The 19864-nt window shown below is 36.9% G+C and overlaps 1 protein-coding gene across 2 annotated transcripts; it reads left to right on the forward strand.

Moving 5' to 3' along the window:
• The first annotated feature begins 3873 nt into the window (after positions 1 to 3873).
• Positions 3874 to 18213, forward strand: LOC121430405. Of its 2 annotated transcripts, none has more exons than XR_005972028.1 (6): positions 3874 to 4015; positions 10238 to 10443; positions 13215 to 13393; positions 13675 to 14009; positions 16864 to 16980; positions 18178 to 18213. XR_005972028.1 is itself a non-coding variant. In XM_041627691.1 (6 exons), exons 2-5 carry the CDS (start codon positions 10285 to 10287, stop codon positions 16865 to 16867), a joined length of 639 nt encoding a protein of 212 aa, XP_041483625.1. In that variant the 5' UTR covers positions 3875 to 4015; positions 10238 to 10284; the 3' UTR covers positions 16868 to 16980; positions 18178 to 18213. The 2 variants fall into 2 exon arrangements, 1 of the variants encoding a protein (XP_041483625.1); XM_041627691.1 differs by having other exon boundaries at positions 3875 to 4015; positions 13215 to 13355.
• Positions 18214 to 19864: the final 1651 nt, after the last annotated feature.

The following is a 19864-nucleotide window of genomic DNA, read 5'->3' on the forward strand; positions in this document are numbered from 1 at the left end:
AAAGGCCGAAAATTGATCATGTGCTTCTCTCTCTCAAAAAAATGAGAAATTGTCCTGCGGGCATTTTGAACACCAACAAAACATACCTGTATATGGAGTTTCGCTTTTCATAAAGGTAGGCTACTGTGTTATTTGGCCAAAAAATAAGCATTCGGTGGACATCCCAATGATGGATAATATATACGAGGCAGATGTTTTTCAACGCTGCTTTTTGGTTTAATCAGATGACAAACATCGGATGGAGAGGGAGAGAGAGAGAGGGGGTGGGGGAGGGGGGGGGGGTGTAAAGCGAGCGGAATTGGTGGGGGTAAGAAAGGTGAGTGGGAGTCATTACAAATATACATTGGACGACGTGGAAATGTCATGGATTGCTGAAACCGACCCCAGACCCCCCCAAAAAAAAAGACATTGCCGAATAGTGGATTATGGGTCTTGTGGTTGGAGGAATGGGTTCGTGATCTTGAGGCTGTGAGTTCGAATCTCCGCTCTGCCATTTTCTCCACGTTGATGATACCCCCCGAGAAATTTCTATCGTCTATATATAAAGTCAGTACCTGTGCCACTATCTGGGTTCGAATCTTGTAGTCGAAGATTCGAAACTTGTATATGAAAAAAAGTTCTTACGAGATAGTCGATGTATAATTCTGATTAAAAAAAACCTCCCAAAATTGATAAATATACATTTTTTACACCCAAGTTTGATGCTTTTACAGGAGAACAATTTTTTTACAGGGGGTGCTGATGTAAATTTGACAAGCAAAAAAAAAGGTTTCACTACCCAAAAATGAAGGTCATGTAGGTCCCGAGAACACAAAAATTGTTTTCATATTAAATGCATGTCATTTTGGTTACATTTCCCCATATTTTGCACTTCTACCAGAATTCCAAGGGGCGCTGCAAGGAGAATAATTCACGCAGCACCCCAGCTTCCCAGCGCCATTTACTTTTGATTTGTTTTTCTTTTTTATTTTTAGTCAAGTTTTTGGGCTCGATGTGGCCTTTAAATGGGAAATTCGTCGGTGTACATGTATATTAACACGATTGAAATTATGTTCCAAGTCCAATAAACATATGCTGAATTTTCACGAAATTTCAATTTCCGTTCGAGGCAGATTATGTATGTAAACATAGTCATACGATAACCATTGAAAGTGATCATGATCATAAAACAATTACAAATTATCACAAATTTCTGATTTGTTAAGTTTTATTTGCTGATCGTCTGTGTATATTAACAAGATTAAACATGTATTTATGAGAGTAGGGAGAATTAATGAATTCATCAATTGAGAAAATAAGTTCATCCAATCAGCATGACCCAATTTAGCCCCATATATTGATACCATGGTATTCCTAAATCGAAAGCATGTATTCACGAGGCTCTTAAAGGGGAAGTTCACCCTGAAATAAAGTTTATTGTAAAAATAGCAGAAAAAATGATAAAAAAATATTGCCGAAGGTTTGAGAAAAAAGTCATCAAATAATTATAAAATTATTAGGAATTCAATTATTTGATTTGTGATGTGAAATGCGAGCAGCATTCCTACATAGCGAATGGTAAAAAATCAATGAAATGTCACTTTCTCAGATAAAATTGAAAATGGTTTTCACTGTACCTTTTGTATATCAATAGACAAATCATTTCACACACAATCATGAATAGAAAACAAAATTAAGTCATCAGGAACCATACAAAAATTGAAATTCATGGATTTTATATTACATAACAAATGGGGCAGCTGCTCGTTTATGACGTCACAAATCCAAAACTTTGAACTCTAACAACTTTCTTACTCTTTAACGGATTTTCCTCAAACCTTCACCAATATTTTTTTACTATTTTTTGTGCTATTTTTACAACAAAAAAGTTTTCTTCAGGGTGAACTTCCCCTTTAATCTTATTCATCGGATGGGGAGGTGTGACGGTGAATTCAAAATGGGTCTTTTTCATGTTTGTTAATTCTAAAAAAAAGACATTCCATGAAACTCAAAGAGAGAGAGAGTGGAAAAAGTGCGGTAAACTGGCTTGGATGCCGCAAAGAGCATTTCTCTATCTTCCTAAATTTTACTTGTTTTTGAACGATTAATCTACATTAAGGACATACGTATTTTTTTAATGAAAACAAAAAATTTGGCAGTACGATTCAAGTAGATTCTTTTAGGGAAACCTCTGTAAATTTCAGGTAATCTGTCTGTTTTAGCTGAGCGTAAATTTTCCTTTATGTAGTTTGATGTAATCGTTGATGTTAGAGGGAGATAGGGGGGGGGGGTGATGCGAGATAGGTAAATAGATTGATAGAGAGATGGGTATATACATGTATGCACATAGATATAAATGTACATAAATAGGGAAAGACATAAAGAGAGAGAGAAAGGAAAATAGAGGGGCTAATAAAATCAAATGCTCGTAACATATCAGTCACACTCTAAACCACTGAATTAAATTTTACACAATATTGGGTAAAAAGTGAACATGCATGTTTGCTGGGTACTTTTTCTTTTACCCCATAGTGGGCTATTTCAACGCAACATTGCGTAAAATTGACAAAATGTCTTTTTACCTACCCAACGTGCATGTTCCCATTGTCCCAATATTGGGTTAAACATTTTTTTTAGAGTGTAATAACCATGAAATTTGTACACTGCAAAAACACCAGTGTAAATTTAACACCAGTCCGGTATCTATATTGGTCCACTCCAGAGAAACATGAAACAACACCAGTTGATAAAATCAAACCGATATTGGTTTAACATTAATTGATGTTGCATTAATGCCAAAGTGGTGTTAGCCTAACGCCAAAACCGGTGTTGTTTCTACACACACATCTCTGGCGCGGACCAATGTAGATATCAGGCTGGTGTTAATACAGTTAACACCGGCATTTTTGTAGCGTAAGGACGGATAACGAACAATAATTGCTTGTCGATTCGTTTCCCTCCTCATATACACATCCCTGTCTCCTTCCTCTCGAGTTTATGATTCCTCCGCTCTATAAAGGGTCATTTTCAACCAACTTCTTTTGCAGTCATGCTCATCACAGCCAGTTACGTATGGCGTGCCAAGTGTACGCCAGTATATTCTGTGCAATTCAAGCAATTCCGTACACAAAATGTGTTTTTATTCAGACGAAAATCTTTTTGTCATGACGCTTTTCTAATTTCGTACACGAAATTTATTTTGTGTCACACAAAATCATTTTCGTCTCGACGAAATGCACAAAATAAATTTCGTTTAGACAAAATGTAATTGCGTCCACAAACTTCATTTGGCGTGCCATACAAAATGGCGCACCAAATGTCCGATGGTAAATTCCGTCCAATTCACGTCATTCCGTACACAAAAGTTTTTTTGTTCGTATGAAAATGATTTCGTCATGACGCAGTTTTATTTCGTATACGAAATTATTCTTGTCACACAAAATAAATTTTCGTCGAGACGAAATGTAATTTGGTCCACAAAATTTATTTCGTACACACGAAATGAATTTTGATCTAACGAAATAGCACCCCAATTGTCCAAAGGAAAATTCTGTAGGAAAATATGTGTTTCACTCCAACGAAATTCATTTCGTCATGATGCAGTTTGATTTCGTATACGAAATTTATTTTGTGTCACACTTATAATCAATTTCCTCGAGACGAAATAAAATTGCGTCCTCGAAATTCATTTCGTTGCGATGCAAATATTTATTCCGTCAACGAAATGATTTTGTGTCACATCACAAAAAATTCCGTCGACAAAATGATTTTGTGTCACATCACAAAAAATTCTGTCCATGTAAAATAATTCTGTCTCCTCTTTCTGGCAGGGAATATGAGATCGTCGCTGATTGGCTGCACCTTGCTGCTCAAGCCGATATCTTCGCTCGATCGATATCCGGGCGCGAGACGGTCACACTCACAGGTCGGCATGTTGGTGAACCTTTCTTGTTTAGCTTAGATTTCACGTTATTCATGTCAACGAGAGCTGCAAACAACTTCTCTAATTGGTAGAATGTGGACGGACATTGCATTCGTAAGTTTAGCTATGTTTTCGACTTCAAAATTACGTTGAAAACAAAATGGGAATTCGTTAGTCGTTGCCAAACTTGCATTTGCAAGAAGCTGTGCAATTTATAGTCCCGTGTATTCAAGTTTGTGTAGGGTCCTACTGTAGTCGACCATGCCAGGCCAGGGGGGATTGGTCTTTTGTGCACACCTAAAATGGTAATGAATTATACAGGCTGATATTTAGGCCTAGATTTTGATAAATGGTGTAAAATTCATACTCAGACTGACTCAGAGCAAAATGCATGTTGAAATTGGAAACTTCATTGGATGACAAATTTTATATAATTATTGACTGTCTGAGACTCTGAGACTGAGTCAGTGATTGACGTGATTTTATTTTTAGATTATTAAAAACAGCTTTAGCTTGGGCACCCACACGCATTGCGAGGTTAGTATTAATACTGGTAAATTAAACCATTGAACCACGTTTGGCAGTGGATTTCGAATTGAAAGTTAATGAGTTAGTGGGTCGCGCATGCTGGCTTGCTGCGATCCCACTTCTGCAAGTGATGTCCACGTCCATAAGGCATTAAACACACTTCTAAGTAATGGCTTGGTTTTTCTGTGCGCTGTGGCATGTCAGGGGCGGATCCAGCTTTTATAAAGGGGGGGTTGGGGTGGTATGTGAGGGAGCGTAGCGACCGAGTCCAAGCGAGCGGAGCAAGCGAGGGTGTTTGGGGGGGTGTCCCCCCTCCCACGTAGGGAAAATTTTTGAAAATCTGTGTGTGAAAATGGCGTTTCCTTGCATCTAAAACACCACTATTTTTTATATAGAGGTCGTTGCCAAATTAACCCCCATGAAAATTTGTAAAATTAAGTTGCAATCCCCCATTTTTTTTTTTTTTAATGGGGGGATTTTTGTTTGGGGATGAGAATCAGCAACCCTGGCCTAGATTGTCACTTCCGCGGTGGCCCGTGTCCTCAAAAAAGCTGATGGGGGGCAAAAAGGACTATGTGACATTTGTTCGCCCAACCCTCCCCCCAAATAAATAATAATAATAATAAATTAAATGAATACTACATAGAAATAGAATAAAATAAAATTACAATTTTTTTAAAAAAGATAAGATTAAAAAAAAAATGGTCCCCAGATTTTTTTTTTTTGGGGGGGGTTGCAACCCCCCCTCTAGATCTGTTTCTGCATGTAATGAACCCTTGACTATGAGTTGGGCTTGTCCGTAGACTCTAATGTTAGAGTCGAGGCCTATCTCGGCTCGGGCCCAAAGATGCGCCACCGCGCACAGAAAAATCATGTGGTATGGACACCAGAAGTAAGAATGAGATCCCATGCGCGACCCACTGACTTAGATATCCACTGCCAAAAACGGTTCATGGTACAGGGTATAGGGCAAGTCCAAGAAAAGGTCACCCTAGAAGGTAAAATTTTATCTCCAATTTAAGAAGTTATCTTTGGAGGGGTAAGAAAGCCTATCGCCTGTTGTGGTAGCCTAAGTATGTTTGGCCTAGGTCCTAGCCCCACTCATTACTAGTACAAGTTTAGTTACTTCGAGCGATGTTTGTGCCGGCTCCACTTCACCACCACTACTATACGCTCCATCTGGCTGAACATCGTGTCCGTTAAGTCGATCTGATATTCCGAGTGACAAAGGTGGGATTTTATGGGGAAATATAAAACTCATGGAACATCACGATCTTTAAAAACAAAACTAATATAGGAGGGGGTCCAGTGTCCGGACATGTTATCTTTTGGTTACACTTCGTAATTCAGAAGGTTCGTAATTCCAAAACACGTGAATTCATTATTGCCTGAACCACAATGTTCGTTAAATCGAAAAAGGGTTCGTTAATCCGAACATTTGTGGCGTAATTCCGAAGGTTCGTTAATCCGAAAAGGAATAATGAGTGATAATTCCGAAGGTTCGTTAGTCCGAAAACGAAATGAGGTTCGTTAATCCGAAAACGAAATGAGGTTCGTTAATCCGAAAAAACTAAATGAACAACGAACCTCATTTTTTTTCGGACTAACGAACCTTCGGAATTATGACTCTCATTATTCCTTTTCGGATTAACGAACCTTTGGAACAACGAACGTCATTTCAATTTTTGGATTGTCGGACCTTCGGAACAACGAACCTTATTTCGCTTTCAGATTAACGAACCTCCGGAATATCCAAACCTTCGGAATAACGAAGCTTCGGAATTATGAATGTAAACAATCTTTTTGAAGCCTTCCTTTTTGTCTTTGGATTACACTAAAAATATGAATTCAATACTTGTTATCTTCTATTTTGTTCTTTATATTTCCCAACATTTTGTACTAAAATTTGATGAAACTTCGCTTCTAACTTTTTTCAAATGACTTTCTAACATTGATCGTGTGGACACACAACCTGTACGGACACACAACAACTGAGTGACCTGAAACTCAGGCAGGACGTTTAGCAATACTTGATTAACCTTATGCCCAAATTTCATGAACTAGGTTTCTAAGTTTTCATTTAAAAAACACAACCTTTTGTTAAGATTTGGTGTTGATGCCGCCACCGTCAGAAAAACAGCGCCTATAATATAATTTTACTCTCCTATGCAGGTGAAACAAAACGGAAGGAAAGAAGGGAAAACACAAATTTTGTGCATTTTCATGTATTTATTTTCAATAGTCTCGGCAGTGCAGCCGTCCTTGCATGGTAACTATTATATAAAGATTATCCAGCTCATCACATAGATTTTGGTTATAAATTATAAAAAGTTGGATAAAAAACAAATATATCAGGCGTTTCATTCGAAAGCATAGTGGGAATTATTAATCCTCGGTTGGACTGGCAAAACTACTATATTTCCCTCGGGGCTTCGCCATCAGGAAGTAATTGTCAGACCAACCTCGGATAAATAATTCAACTATACTTTCTCAAAGCCTGATATATTTGTTTACTATTTCTCATAATTCCATATGGCTTTGTGTAATTATTTTGTGTCCAGAATTACTTCATTAATATGAAATTTTATTCAGAATCACAAAAACTGCAAGCTCTCTTTTTCTCCTAATAATCAGAGACAAAATGAGCCCAAGATTTTGAGGGAGTCAGATGTGTCATATCAGGCAAAATTCAATAGAAGTTGTGAGCGAGCAAGCTTTTCATTAAAAAAAATCACATTTTGTAGCTTGACATAAAAATATTCAGAAAATGTTATATTTCATTTTTCTTTCCCTTTTTTTTTTTTGGGGGGGGGGAGAGCATCCCAAGCCTCCCCCCATCTATGCACCTCTGTCTAGTGTCTATATTACTGTTATATTGTTATTTCAAGACTAATTTTCATAGAAACGATTGGTTCAGAAAAAATATTAAACACATGCAGCCTTTCATGGAAAGTTCCCCCGGTTGTCCCGAAAAGGTGTGTTTTGTTTGACTTTCCTCCTCAACCCACCCTTTCGAGAAAAGCTCTCGCGGCATATCTCAACGTCCGTATGACATATTTGTCCTGCCCACCAGAGGTGAAGGCGAGACTAAGGGATCCAAATGTCGTCTGTCTGTCCGTCACAAACCTGTAATGACACATAACTCCACAACCGTAAGTCGCTTTTAAACCAAACATGGATGGTAGATGGACCTGGGTGACCTGCATGTTGAGCTGCAGTCAGAGGTCACATGGTAAGGTCAAAGGTCATTTTCAGGTCAACGTTAAAGTTTACATGCAACACTTTTATGACACCTAACTCCACAACCGTAAGTCGCTTTTCAACCAAACTTGGATGGTAGATGGACTTGGGGGACCTGCATGTTATGCTGCAGTCTGAGGTCATATGGTAAGGTCAAAGGTCATTTTCAGGTCAACGTTACAGTTCACATGCAAGACTCTTATGACACCTAACTCCGCAACCGTAAGTCACTTTTCAACCAAACTTGGATGTTGGATAGACTTGGGGGACGTGCATGTTATGCTGCAGTCAGAGGTCACATGGTAAGGTAAAATATCATTTACAGGTTAAAGTTTACATGCAAGACTCTTATGACACCTAACTCCGCAACCATAAGTCACTTTTCAATCAAACATGGATGGTCGATGGACTTGGGGGACCTGCATGTTATGCTACAGTCAGAGGTCACATGGTAAGGTCGAAGGTCATTTTCAGGTCAACGTTAAAGTTTACATGCAGGACACCTAACCTCGCAAATGTAAGTCGCTTTTCAACCTAACATGGACAGTAGATGGACTTGGGGGACCTGCACATGTTACGCTGAAGTGGGAGGTCACATGATAAGTTCAAAGGTCATTTTCAGGTCAACGTCAAAGTTTACATGCAAGACTCTCTTATGAAAACTAACTCCGCAACCGTAAGTCACTTTTCAACCAAACTTGGATGTTGGATAGACTTGGGGGACGTGCATGTTATGCTGCAGTCGGAGGTCACATGGAAAGGTCAAAGGTCATTTACAGGTTAAAGTTTACATGCAAGACTCTCTTATGACACCTAACTCCGCAACCGTAAGTCACTTTTCAACCAAACTTGGAAGGTAGATGGACTTGGGGGACCTGCATGTTATGCTGCAGTCAGAGGTCACATGGAAAGGTCAAAGGTCATCTACAGGTTAAAGTTTACATGCAAGACTCTCTTATGACACCTAACTCCGCAACCGTAAGTCACTTTTCAACCAAACTTGCAGACTTATGCTGCAGTCGGATGTCACATGGTAAGGTCAAAGGTCATTTTCAGGTCAATATTAAAGTTTACGTGCAAGGCTGGTATGACAAGTGTTATTCCATCCCAGTAATTTCACAATGAAGTTTCGATATAATTCTTGCGTGCCCTCGCAAATCACAATATTTCTGGTTATTTTCATAAGTGGGCGAGACAAAAATTGCTTTTGCCTTGTTTTTTAGTCATGTTCAAAATGAATTAGTGATGATTTCATTTTTCTCGGCATTTTAATCCCCAAGTCTGCATGGTTTAATTATGTTTGATGCATGTTTTGCCTTTAGTAGACAGCTGGCAGCCCTCTGTCTCGAGGAGTATTTTTATATCTTTTTCTGTATTTGGTGAGTGAAGCCAACGAAATTCAGCTGAACAACCAACATAAAGGCATGGTCACACCGGCCGAGCGTTGTTGGAGCGGTAGGGAAAGAGGGTAGAATTTTTCTCTCAAAATGGGGGAAAAAATCGAAAACAAAAAAAACTAAAATCGAACTTGAAAATGGTAAACGGTAGCGAGCAGTGATGATTTTTTTTTCTCTCCGCTCCACGACCGCTCCAACAACGCTCGGCCGGATGCCTTTACACTTAAGGGGAATCCAGCCTTGGTCATAAAATATAGTGTTGGAAAGGAGAAAATTAGATAAAACAGAATGGTGAAAGTTTGAAAGAAATCGGACCAACAATAAGAAAGTTATGGCTGCTTTAAAATTGAAATCCCTATGATTATGTAGATTTCAAAGTGGCAACTGGGTAAGTAAATTATGACAAGAGGCAAGGACAACTTTCCCATAGGCCATGTACTTAATTATCAGGGATTTGTGTTTTTCTCCTAACTGCCCTTCCCCTGGGGCAGTAATCTAAATATAACCCTGGTAGTATATTGTTTTATGTCCTCATGTGAAAGAAAAATAAAAATTTGAAGTAAAACATTTGAAAAAATGACATATTAGCCATTTTATGTATTGGAGTACATGGAAGAGTAGTCCTTGCCTTACATCACTGTGACATCACATATGTGGCCAATTTGCAGTCTCGTGGATCTAGGGATTACCAATATTCACAACTTTAAAAAAATAACTTTCTTATTATTTGTCAGATAGTGTTCAAACTTTCACCTATCAACTTGACTGATTTTTCTTATTCCCCTAAGAACAAGTTTTTATTTGGGTTGGATTCCCCTTTAACAGAGATTGAAGCTTTTGTTCTAGTTTTGGCTCTGCTATTTTTTTGATTGGATGTATTTCCTGATTTATCACAATAATTGCAAGTTTTATCATGATTTAACTTTTTGAAAATTATGCTATTATGTGATTAAGGCTACATCTCTTGTACTTTCTACCGATAGTCTCAATATAACGTTATTAATGGATTATTTCTTGTAAAAAATCCTAAAGATAGGAACTAACTCTGTGGTTAGTAGATAAATATGACTCACTTGTCCAGGTGTTGATAAACGGGCCGCTGCTGAGTAGGCCTAGAGTTTTCTTAATTATATATAATTGATTTCATGACATGTGTTTACATTTGCTGCAGATTCCCATTCAGCCGTTGGACTGAACTGGTACTGTAACACAGTATGGATGGTCAATATGAAGCAAGCTTCATCGAATTCCTCCAAGAGCTCTGAACTCTGTTCTGATCATTTTGAAGATGCTTGCTTTGACAGGACTGGGCAAACGATTCGTCTAAGACAGGATGCTGTCCCAACCACATTTAATTTGCCGCCTCGTCATCAGAAGGTACAGTAGATCTATATCATACGTGTTTTAAAGAAATATAATCTCTGTATTATCTATCTACCTTTGGTTTGACAGAACAATGTTTTGAATATTCCATTCTCAGTAGCCAAAGAGAAATGAAAATTATCCTATTCGGGAGGGTCACCATGGACCTCGGCCTATACTGTGTACCAGGGGACTGTGTATTTTAAGTTAACGCTTACTAAATGATCAAACAAATTAAAAATTTGGTTTAGCCCTACATAATTAGCATGAGCTTCTTTGAAATTGCAAAGCTAAGGGTGTATTGCTGATTTTTCATAATTTATTAAAATTCATTTTTGATAAATTATTTTATGCATAAATAGAGAATTCTCTGCTGTACAGTTAAGTAAATCTCTAAATAAGTTCCCAAGTTCTACAGTGCGTATGAAAAAATGGGATAGATTTGAAAAGTCTATAAAATTTTTGTTTCAAATTATGATCTCAATATTTTGGTGTCAATACATGCTATGGAGTCTTATCCTTCAAATGCTATTAAAATAATTTGGTTTTGTTCGTGCTTACGCAAACACAAATTTTTGTTTTGTCTGGGGTAAAAAAGGAAGCTTGCGCCAAAATGGCATAATATGATGGTCGGACTTCTTGCTATCAGCAGAATTCCTCTTAACCTTTTCATTATCTTTGCCATAATTTTCGAATTATGCAGTCAAAATTCATTTCCAAATCTACTTATTTATTTGGATAGTTGTGGTGTTGTTCCTTTTTAATATGTTCTCTTTTAGTTTTGAATATTCCTTAGGCAAGAACATTTTTTTAAACCAAATTATGGTAGAGCGTGTTTTTTTTCGAATCCTTTCATTGTGTTCTGCAAAGGTAATGATGCCTTTGAACAGTGGCATACTGAGGGGTGGGGGCTCGGGGTGCTCCCCCCCCCCTCCCAATACAAAATTATGACCAAGGAAAAAAGTGGAAAGAAAAATAACAGAAAACATAGAAAGTGAAATATGATATTATTCTGAATATTATGTCAAAATCACAAAATTGGATATTTTAGTAAAAACTGGAAATTTTTGCTTGCTCGCTTCACAACTTTTTAATGCATTTTACCTGATCTGCCATATCTTCCTCCTTCAAAATTGACTCAATACACCATTGCCATTGAAAGACATGAATATTTTCTTGTTTGTCCTGTCAAGCACATAATTAAACTTGGTGAAGGATTCAATGACCCCTTGAAAATAGGATTCATGTCTTTTATAGGTACCATTACATAAATTGTTTCACATAATTATTATCAAAGGTACCATAACATAATTTGTTTCACATAATAAAAAGGATTTGAATGATTACAAATTCTCCCAATTAAAAATGCAAATCTTCTCACTTGGGTTGACAAGAAAGTCTCTTCTTACTTATGAAGGAAAATTCAAAGGTAAAAGAAGTTCAAATTAAAACCAATGTAATTCAGGTAAATGAATAAATTTATTAGTGAAATTTGACAGCATTTTTCGAAAATTATGGCAAAGATAATGAATATATTATAAGTCTGCTGATTAGCCAAAAGTCTAAAAGTATAAAACGTCCCGTGTTCGCTCAAGCATGAATTTATTTTTTAAATGCCATTTCAAAGATAAGATCTTAGAGCATCTATTAATATCAAAATATAGATATAATATTTTGAGACAAAGCAAAGATTTTATAATTTCAACCAATAAGTGCAAGAATAATGATGCATTTGTCATTTATGATTTAAAATAGAATTTCCATTGGATTAGATTTGTAAGAAAAATAATGTTTTTGAGCAATTCTAGGTCCGACATGAACTCATACATTGTTGCATTACTGCGTATCCGGATGCCGCAAACTTGGTCCCTAAACTTCTGCGAGACTTGACCAACAAAAAAAATATGAGGACATGTTTCTAACTGTGGAATTATTGCAAAACATGTGGAGGGGGGCTTATTAAAGTGATGGTCCAGGCTGAAAATATTTATACATGTAGCTTAATAAATAGAGTAGAAGTCACTGAGCAAAATGCCGAAAATTTCATCAAAATCAGATGACAAATAATCAAGTTATTGAATTTGATAGTTTATAACAGTAGTTTGTGAAAACGGTCGTCATGAATATTCATTAGGTGGGCTGATGATGTCACATCTCAAATTGTTCTTTTGAATTTTATTATATGAAATTATGTTTATTAAATTTTATCCTCCAAGAACTAGAAAAATTGGATTGACAACTGATTTAGTACATTAGATATTAATTGCTGAAACTTATTTCATCATAATGGAGACACATCATTTACACATGTATGAAATAATGAAAAAATTATGATTTTATGAACCAAACAGAAAGTGGGGATGTGACATCATCCCACCTAATGAATATTCATGATATGACTATTTTCTCAAAATATTGCTAAACTTTAAACTTCAATAACTTTATTATTTGTTATCCGATTTTGATGACATTTTCAGCATTTTGCTCAGTGGATTCTACTCTATGTATTAAGATATAAATATTTTCAGCCTGGACCATCCCTTTAAGACCCCCCCTTCCTCCTTTGGGGCCAGATAGGGTTAATAAATCATCATGAATATTTAAACATGTTTATTTTGCTGCAAGTCCATTGAAAAGGATTCATTTCTAAACAAATATTATTCTAAATGTACTATTGAATATTAATTTGACAAATTTAAAGTCATTTTTTCATTCTTGCATCTCGGTTTATTCAATTTTTCTTCTTTTTTTAATGTTTTTTTTTTTTATTCACTCTTCTCGTACAGAATGCACACAAACCAGGGAAACCCTCGAAAGAAAGTCATTTAGATTCAGCAAGCAACCTCCCAGATACTGCAAAGACACCTGTACCAAAGTCTTCAGCACCTTCCCTGGGACTACTACTCAATGCCAAAAATCTAAGAGGGGTAAAGTGGAAGATAACAGCAACATATATCTAAATGGGGTATTGTACAGTATGATTGATCAACCAATGATACCAGTTGTATTCTGACATTTAAATCCATGTCCCTCTGACCAATGTTGTCAAATAAAAACCTTGCTTTGAGCATAACATCCTCAAGGTGGTCTGAAATTCTATTAGAAGGTACATGTACTCTTCTGTGGAAGTTCATTTTATGCTTTGACTGCTAATCTATAAGTTTTATTATCAATATGCTAGTGTTCTGAAGTTGATGTGTTAATAATCAATTGTTTTAATGTTTTATTCTATTTAAAACATAATAGATGGAGACCAGCAGCATGGCAGCAGGAGCTAATGTTGGTCGTGATGAGGCATATACCACCATCAACAATGCTGCAATTGCAGTCACCACCACCAAGTCTGCTTCTGTCACTGCCATCACCATTGCCACCGCCATTACCAAGACCACTCCTGACACAAAGCCCCCAAGTCCTCAACTGACCAGATATTGCAGCTGGAGAAGGATATACCAGGAACTTCAAAGCCAGGGCTTGCCAGTCTCCTACAATAAGAAAAATGCCATGGGCCCATCTAATGAACTAGTAGTAGAATATTTGGCCACAGTTGTAGAAATGCAGAGACTAACATACTGCCACAGGTAAAAATCAATGTCAGATATGATGGATAGTCTTTGAAATATGGGTTGCAGAATGAATATCAGTAAAACCCATCATGATGTGCTATCTGATTTAACCCTAAAAAGGCCGTGGGAGCCCAAAAATTTTCACGATAAATCCACAACGTGAAAGATTGTGCCGCGTCATTATAAAGCCTTTTTTAAAAAAAGTTTATGAGTGTTCAGACAAAATTTGTGACACCTGGGTACCCGGTTCTGCAATTATGCAACATTGTGCATTGTGTAAGTACACATGTCAGAATTGCACTAAAATGTGATTTCATGGACAAATCCAATGCAAAATCTGTTTCTAGCCAGAATTCATAATTGTATCGTACCGGTTAATGTTTATTTTTACTGATTAAAATCTATTAATTTCATTGTGCTTATGATCAGAAAATTTTGTCAACAATATAAAAAAAGTAAAAAAAACCAAAGAAATACTTAAGAAAGGAAAAAAATACATATGAAAGGTATGTGATATCAATTAATTTTTATGTGTCTGAACAAAAACTTCAAGGTCTGTGTTTATAGATTTCCAGCCAAATTCTAATTTCATGCATGATTTAGTAAAACATATAATTCTAAATAATTTTAGAATGATCAAATATACAATTTTTTCATCTGTGGCAGGCATTTTGCATTTCTTCACAATTGCGCAATTAACGGTCAATCTTGAGGGCCCCCACTCCCCTTCCGCCCATCTTTCCTGCCTCCAAAATACCCTGGCAGTCTTATTAGGGTTAGATTAAGTCTACATTAAGCAAACATAAAATTCTTACAATTGAATTCAGTGGCGTAATGAGCCAAATATTTTGAGAGGGCTAAATATGGCGAATGGAACAAAAGTTCTCCAAAGAGAGCGAAGGGAGTGTGCAAAATTTTAGAACTTTTTAATACAGAAATCAAAATTTGGAAAGATTTTGACGTAATAATATCCAGTAAATACTCTCTATTTCACCCTTTCTCGTTCGCTTTCTTTCTTTTTCTCCTTTTCTTTCTTGGTCGTTAAACATGGGGGGGGGGGGCAGTCAGACCGCAGGTCCCTATGCTAATGAGCAAAAAGTCCAGATACATCCAAATCATCTCGTGGCTGAATCCTTGCAAAATCTTGTGATTCATGAGATTTTCTTTCTCGAGTCTAAGAATTTACCTGTTTTAAAGAGAAATTCCAGTATTGGTAACGATCTCAAAATGACTTTTTACAGAATCTAATATAATGACCACCCAAGTGTCTGTTTGTATGAATAAAAAATATGTGCCAAAGGATTCTGGAAGAAATTGTGTAATTGCTGAGAAATAAGCAAAATAAGCTCATATTCCAGCAATAATAATACACTGTCCCACGTGTGCCTATCTGTGTTGGTGATCTTCAGTGTGAACATTTTTCAGCGTAGATTTCAAGATTTCACAAAGTTCAGTTTATGTAACTTTACCAAATCTAGATCCTCGATGATATACTGACAATTAAGCCAGACTTTCTCATGAAATCAGTGTTTACTGCAACTACTGGCATTTCTTTTTAACCTCAAGTTAAATTAAATATTATTGCACTATCAGATAGAGTAAAAGTTACTCTTTCATATTGGTCATTTATTTTGTATACAATATTTTGTTAAATAAGTAAATTTCTGGCCTGAAAGTGTGCCTCAAAACTTAATTTTCTTCTTCCATTTTCTTTTGCACATTGTGCAAACTTTTTATTTTGAGCCTCAATGATATCCATATCACCATAAAGCTGAACTTCTTTTCTTTCTCACAATGCCACTCTTGATATGCGGCACCTTTTAATCGGGTCAAGATCACACTTTTCCCACTAAGGTACAATACGAGATTTCTGTAATTTTGTACTTGCATGAAATCCAGAGTTCTGATTGGCTGGATAAGGTTCACAGAACAACAGGCACAGGGTATTTGAGGAGATTACCACATGGGAAGTGTGACCTTCCTACGAACCCTGGCACTGGAACCGTTGGAATTTGCCACTGGGTGGTCTATTTGACCAATCAGAATGCAGTATTCTTGTTTTCAAACTGCTTTATGTACTTGGCAAATGAAAAGTGTGATCTTGACCCGATTAAACCAATTCTTATTTTGAAACCTATATCGTTTCAAAGCATACATATTCAGCTTTATCATGATATAAAAATCATTTGGGCTCAAACACAAATAAAGTGTGAAAATAGCAACTTTTGTCTGGTGAAAATATTTATTTTATAGCATATTTTAGATCAAACTTTGAACCTATATTACAAAATCTTTGAATAAATCCAAACATATGACATGAAAGAATGATTCTTCTTCTTTACAATGGTACCAAATTCATGAAATTCGATGCACAGTTAGAGCAGCAATGACCGAATGAAAAGGTGTTATGGTCCGCGTCAAGCTCATTAAATATACAAAACATCTCAAGTCATGAATATCATTTGGATGAAAGAAGCCACTCTCTTGGGACCTGCAGTCTGACTGGGGGGCATGGCCCCCATCTATACATCAGTGATGGATTTAATACTTTTTGCATGTACGATGACGATGCTCGCTCTCTCTCACCCATCCTCACTATGTGTATATGTGTGTGCAAGATGAATTATGAGGAATAATTGCATGAAGTGACGTTTTTCAACCAGAGATTGATCCTTATATATTATTTACTATTGCATTTTTGTTCATCATATTGACCCATCTTGACCCCTTTACCCCCCCCCCCTGACAAAAACCTAATAGTCAAATGAAGTTTCCTTTTCTTTTCTTTTGATATACATGTAATGTATTCATGTGAGAAAAAAAATTATAGTGCCAAACATTTTTTGAAAATTTTAATTTATTCCTTCAGGTGAGGTTTTGTCCACAGTTCCAGAAGGACACAAAATAGTATCAGAAAGTCATGCCAGAATCAACAACTGAAGGGTTTGAAGAGCCAGATAAAGAGCCGAGAAATGTGATTTTAAAGGTAAGTTAAACTTATTTATAATTCTGATTCATTTTGGCATAGAAAGTAAGTCATAATAACAATTTGAATTATTTTTGTCTTCTTGATTTGCTCTTTGTCAGGAATCCAAATTTTAGAATTAAACTCTTAGTTTGAGGTGTTGATGATTTTTTTTTCAGCTGCAAAAGTAACAAACCAATATCAATCATTGGTCGATAATGTGACTTGCTTTCTCTTGCCAAATTGGTACATGTACATGTATATTCTGCATTTCTATAATGATTGACCCCACCACTAGCACATAAGATGCAACATGTCAAATAACTGTCAAACTCACTTCATCATGTATTTAATTATTAATATTTCATTAAAGGAGTAAAAGGACTCAGAAAGATTACCCGAAAAAGCTCACAGAATTTTTTTTACTGGTAGACCCTTTACATTCATTTGATGAATTGAGTTCATGCAAAATCAACTGAATGTTATGAGTACAAAATCCTGTTAATACACCTTACTGTGAGGCTATTCTGGTAGGTCATCCCGGGAGTGCCTGAGGATCTTGTCCATTTGGATAAATCTTGCAAAGTACCAAGAGGTGCCTCCACCCCCCCCCCACTCTATTAAGGGTTAACAATGAAATTGAAATTAGGAATAAGTTTAGTATCTTCCCGGGGGGGGGGGGGGCACTCAGTATATAATGCATAGTGGGTATGTGCCGCGGAGGGGACCCCCATTTTCACACTCAAATTTCCGTTCCAAGGCATAGCATTTTGCCTTGTTGATAAAAAGAACAAAGAAAGCCGCTCCAAGGCATAGCATTTTCTTCTTATCGAGAAAAAAGAAGAGGGAAATCCGCTCCAAAGCTAGCATATTTTTCGTTACGCCGCTCCGATCGCATTGAACGAGTCGAATTTTGGTGAAAAGCGGCCGCAGAGCTCCCCCGGCGGAGGCCGCGCTAGCTGCATCATGCACGCATGACCGTTCCGTGGGGATGCATACGCACTCACACGCTGGCGATCCGTTCCAAGGACCCCCGTTTTCACAAACATTTGTCGTTTTGAAGCCCGTTCCGAGGACCCTCCTTTTTACAATAAGCCCGCTCCAAGGCCCCCGTTTTTTGTCTCGCCCGCGGCACACCCCCACCACATTTTTGGTCGAGTGCCCCCCCCCCCCGGGAGTATCTTGCTCATATGCATTATAAATTAATTACTATTTCAGGTACTTCAATCACATGCACAGTAGGAGCAAAAACAGCAGCAAACACACAGGAGATGTAACACTACATTGACCAACAGCAACAACTACAGCAGCATCAACAATTTCTGCAGGAGATGCAAAAACCACACTGGCAACCTCAACAACATCAAGGTGTCCAACAAGCACTCCGGGAACGTTAACAGCAACCACAGCTTCAGCTGGAGTTTCAACAAACACATCAGAAAAAAACCAACAGCAGCAAAAAAAACACTTATGAATAATGAAATGAATCTAATTGAAACTCAAAAGCCAATGACGCAACATCTTTGACAAACTGAGACAATTATTCATTCTTTTACAGGATAAAGAAATACTTTTTTAAAGTGTAAATTTGCAGGAACACAATGGATGTTCCTATGTATCTATTTAATGAAATAAATTTGACTTTAATAAATTCAGTAAATTCAATTCAATAAATTTAGTGATTCAATAAATATCTACTTTTATTTGTCAATGAGTGAAAATACCTGTATTTTCTATTTAGAATGACAAAAAGCAATTTATCAATTCAATATCATCAAAAACTTTAGCAATATGGTTGTTAGGCCCTCCAAATTGTTGATATTTTGATGAAAAAGCCGTTTCTGCTGCAATATTTGACGCAACTCAAATAGATCAAATATTGTCGCAGAAATTGTCATTTGCCCCTGAAAGTATCTGCGGCAAATATTTGACGCAGCTCAAATAGCTGCATCAAATATTGCCGCAGAAATTGTCATTTGCCGCAGAAAATGGGAGTTGCCGCTGCGGCAAATGTTTTATGAAACGGGCCCCAGGTCAATCAAAATATTTTCGAATTCGTGCTGGTGAGCAACACGTTCACTCCCAGCGATAGGGACTTGTTTAAAAATGGCATAGGAAATATGCATTTTCTAAGTATGGTAAACTCATAGTAGAATTTAGGTGTTGCAAGAATTAAATTGTGAATGAACTGTATTGGTAGGTAAGACATGCGTAGAGGATTATTTGTCTTTATCCATTTCTATTTTCCACATTTTTCTTTTGTTTGACTTTATTTTCTAGGGGGAAGCCCCACTCCCCCATTCCTGTGGATGCCAATTGGTTGGGGGCTTGGAATAGTGCAAGTTAAAAGGGTGAACCTGAACTTTATAGATATCAAGAGAGAAAGAATTGGAAAGTTAAAATGAATAAAAAGAAAGATGGAGAGAGTGAGAAAGATGGTGGACTTTCAAGGGGCATTAAAAAATCTCATATTAAAACATCATTTTTGTTTTTGTAATTATTCTATTTACCCAGGGTCAGTCAAAATATTAGCATCCACAGGAGGGTGGGATCCTTCCCGCCTTAAAACTGAAATCTAAAGAAAAGTGTAGAAATGGATAAAAGACAAAGATCCTCTGCGCATGATTTACCAGCAAATGCAGCTCATTCAGAATTTAACTCTTAGAGCACCTAAATTGTACTATAGGCCTACAATATGTGTTTACCATGCTTAGGAAACACATATTTCCTAAGCTATTTTAAAACGAGTCCTACTGCTCGGAAGTGAACAAGTTGCTTCCTTACTCATATTCAAGAACGTTTTGACTAACCTCCTTTTTTAATTGGTTGCTTTGCTCCCTCACATACCCAACAATTTGTTGTCCTCTACATTTCTTCTGCTTGGTCACTTCGCTCCCTCTTACAT

This window comes from Lytechinus variegatus, chromosome 16, assembly GCF_018143015.1.
Source record: "Lytechinus variegatus isolate NC3 chromosome 16, Lvar_3.0, whole genome shotgun sequence".
Classification (NCBI taxonomy): domain Eukaryota; kingdom Metazoa; phylum Echinodermata; class Echinoidea; order Temnopleuroida; family Toxopneustidae; genus Lytechinus; species Lytechinus variegatus.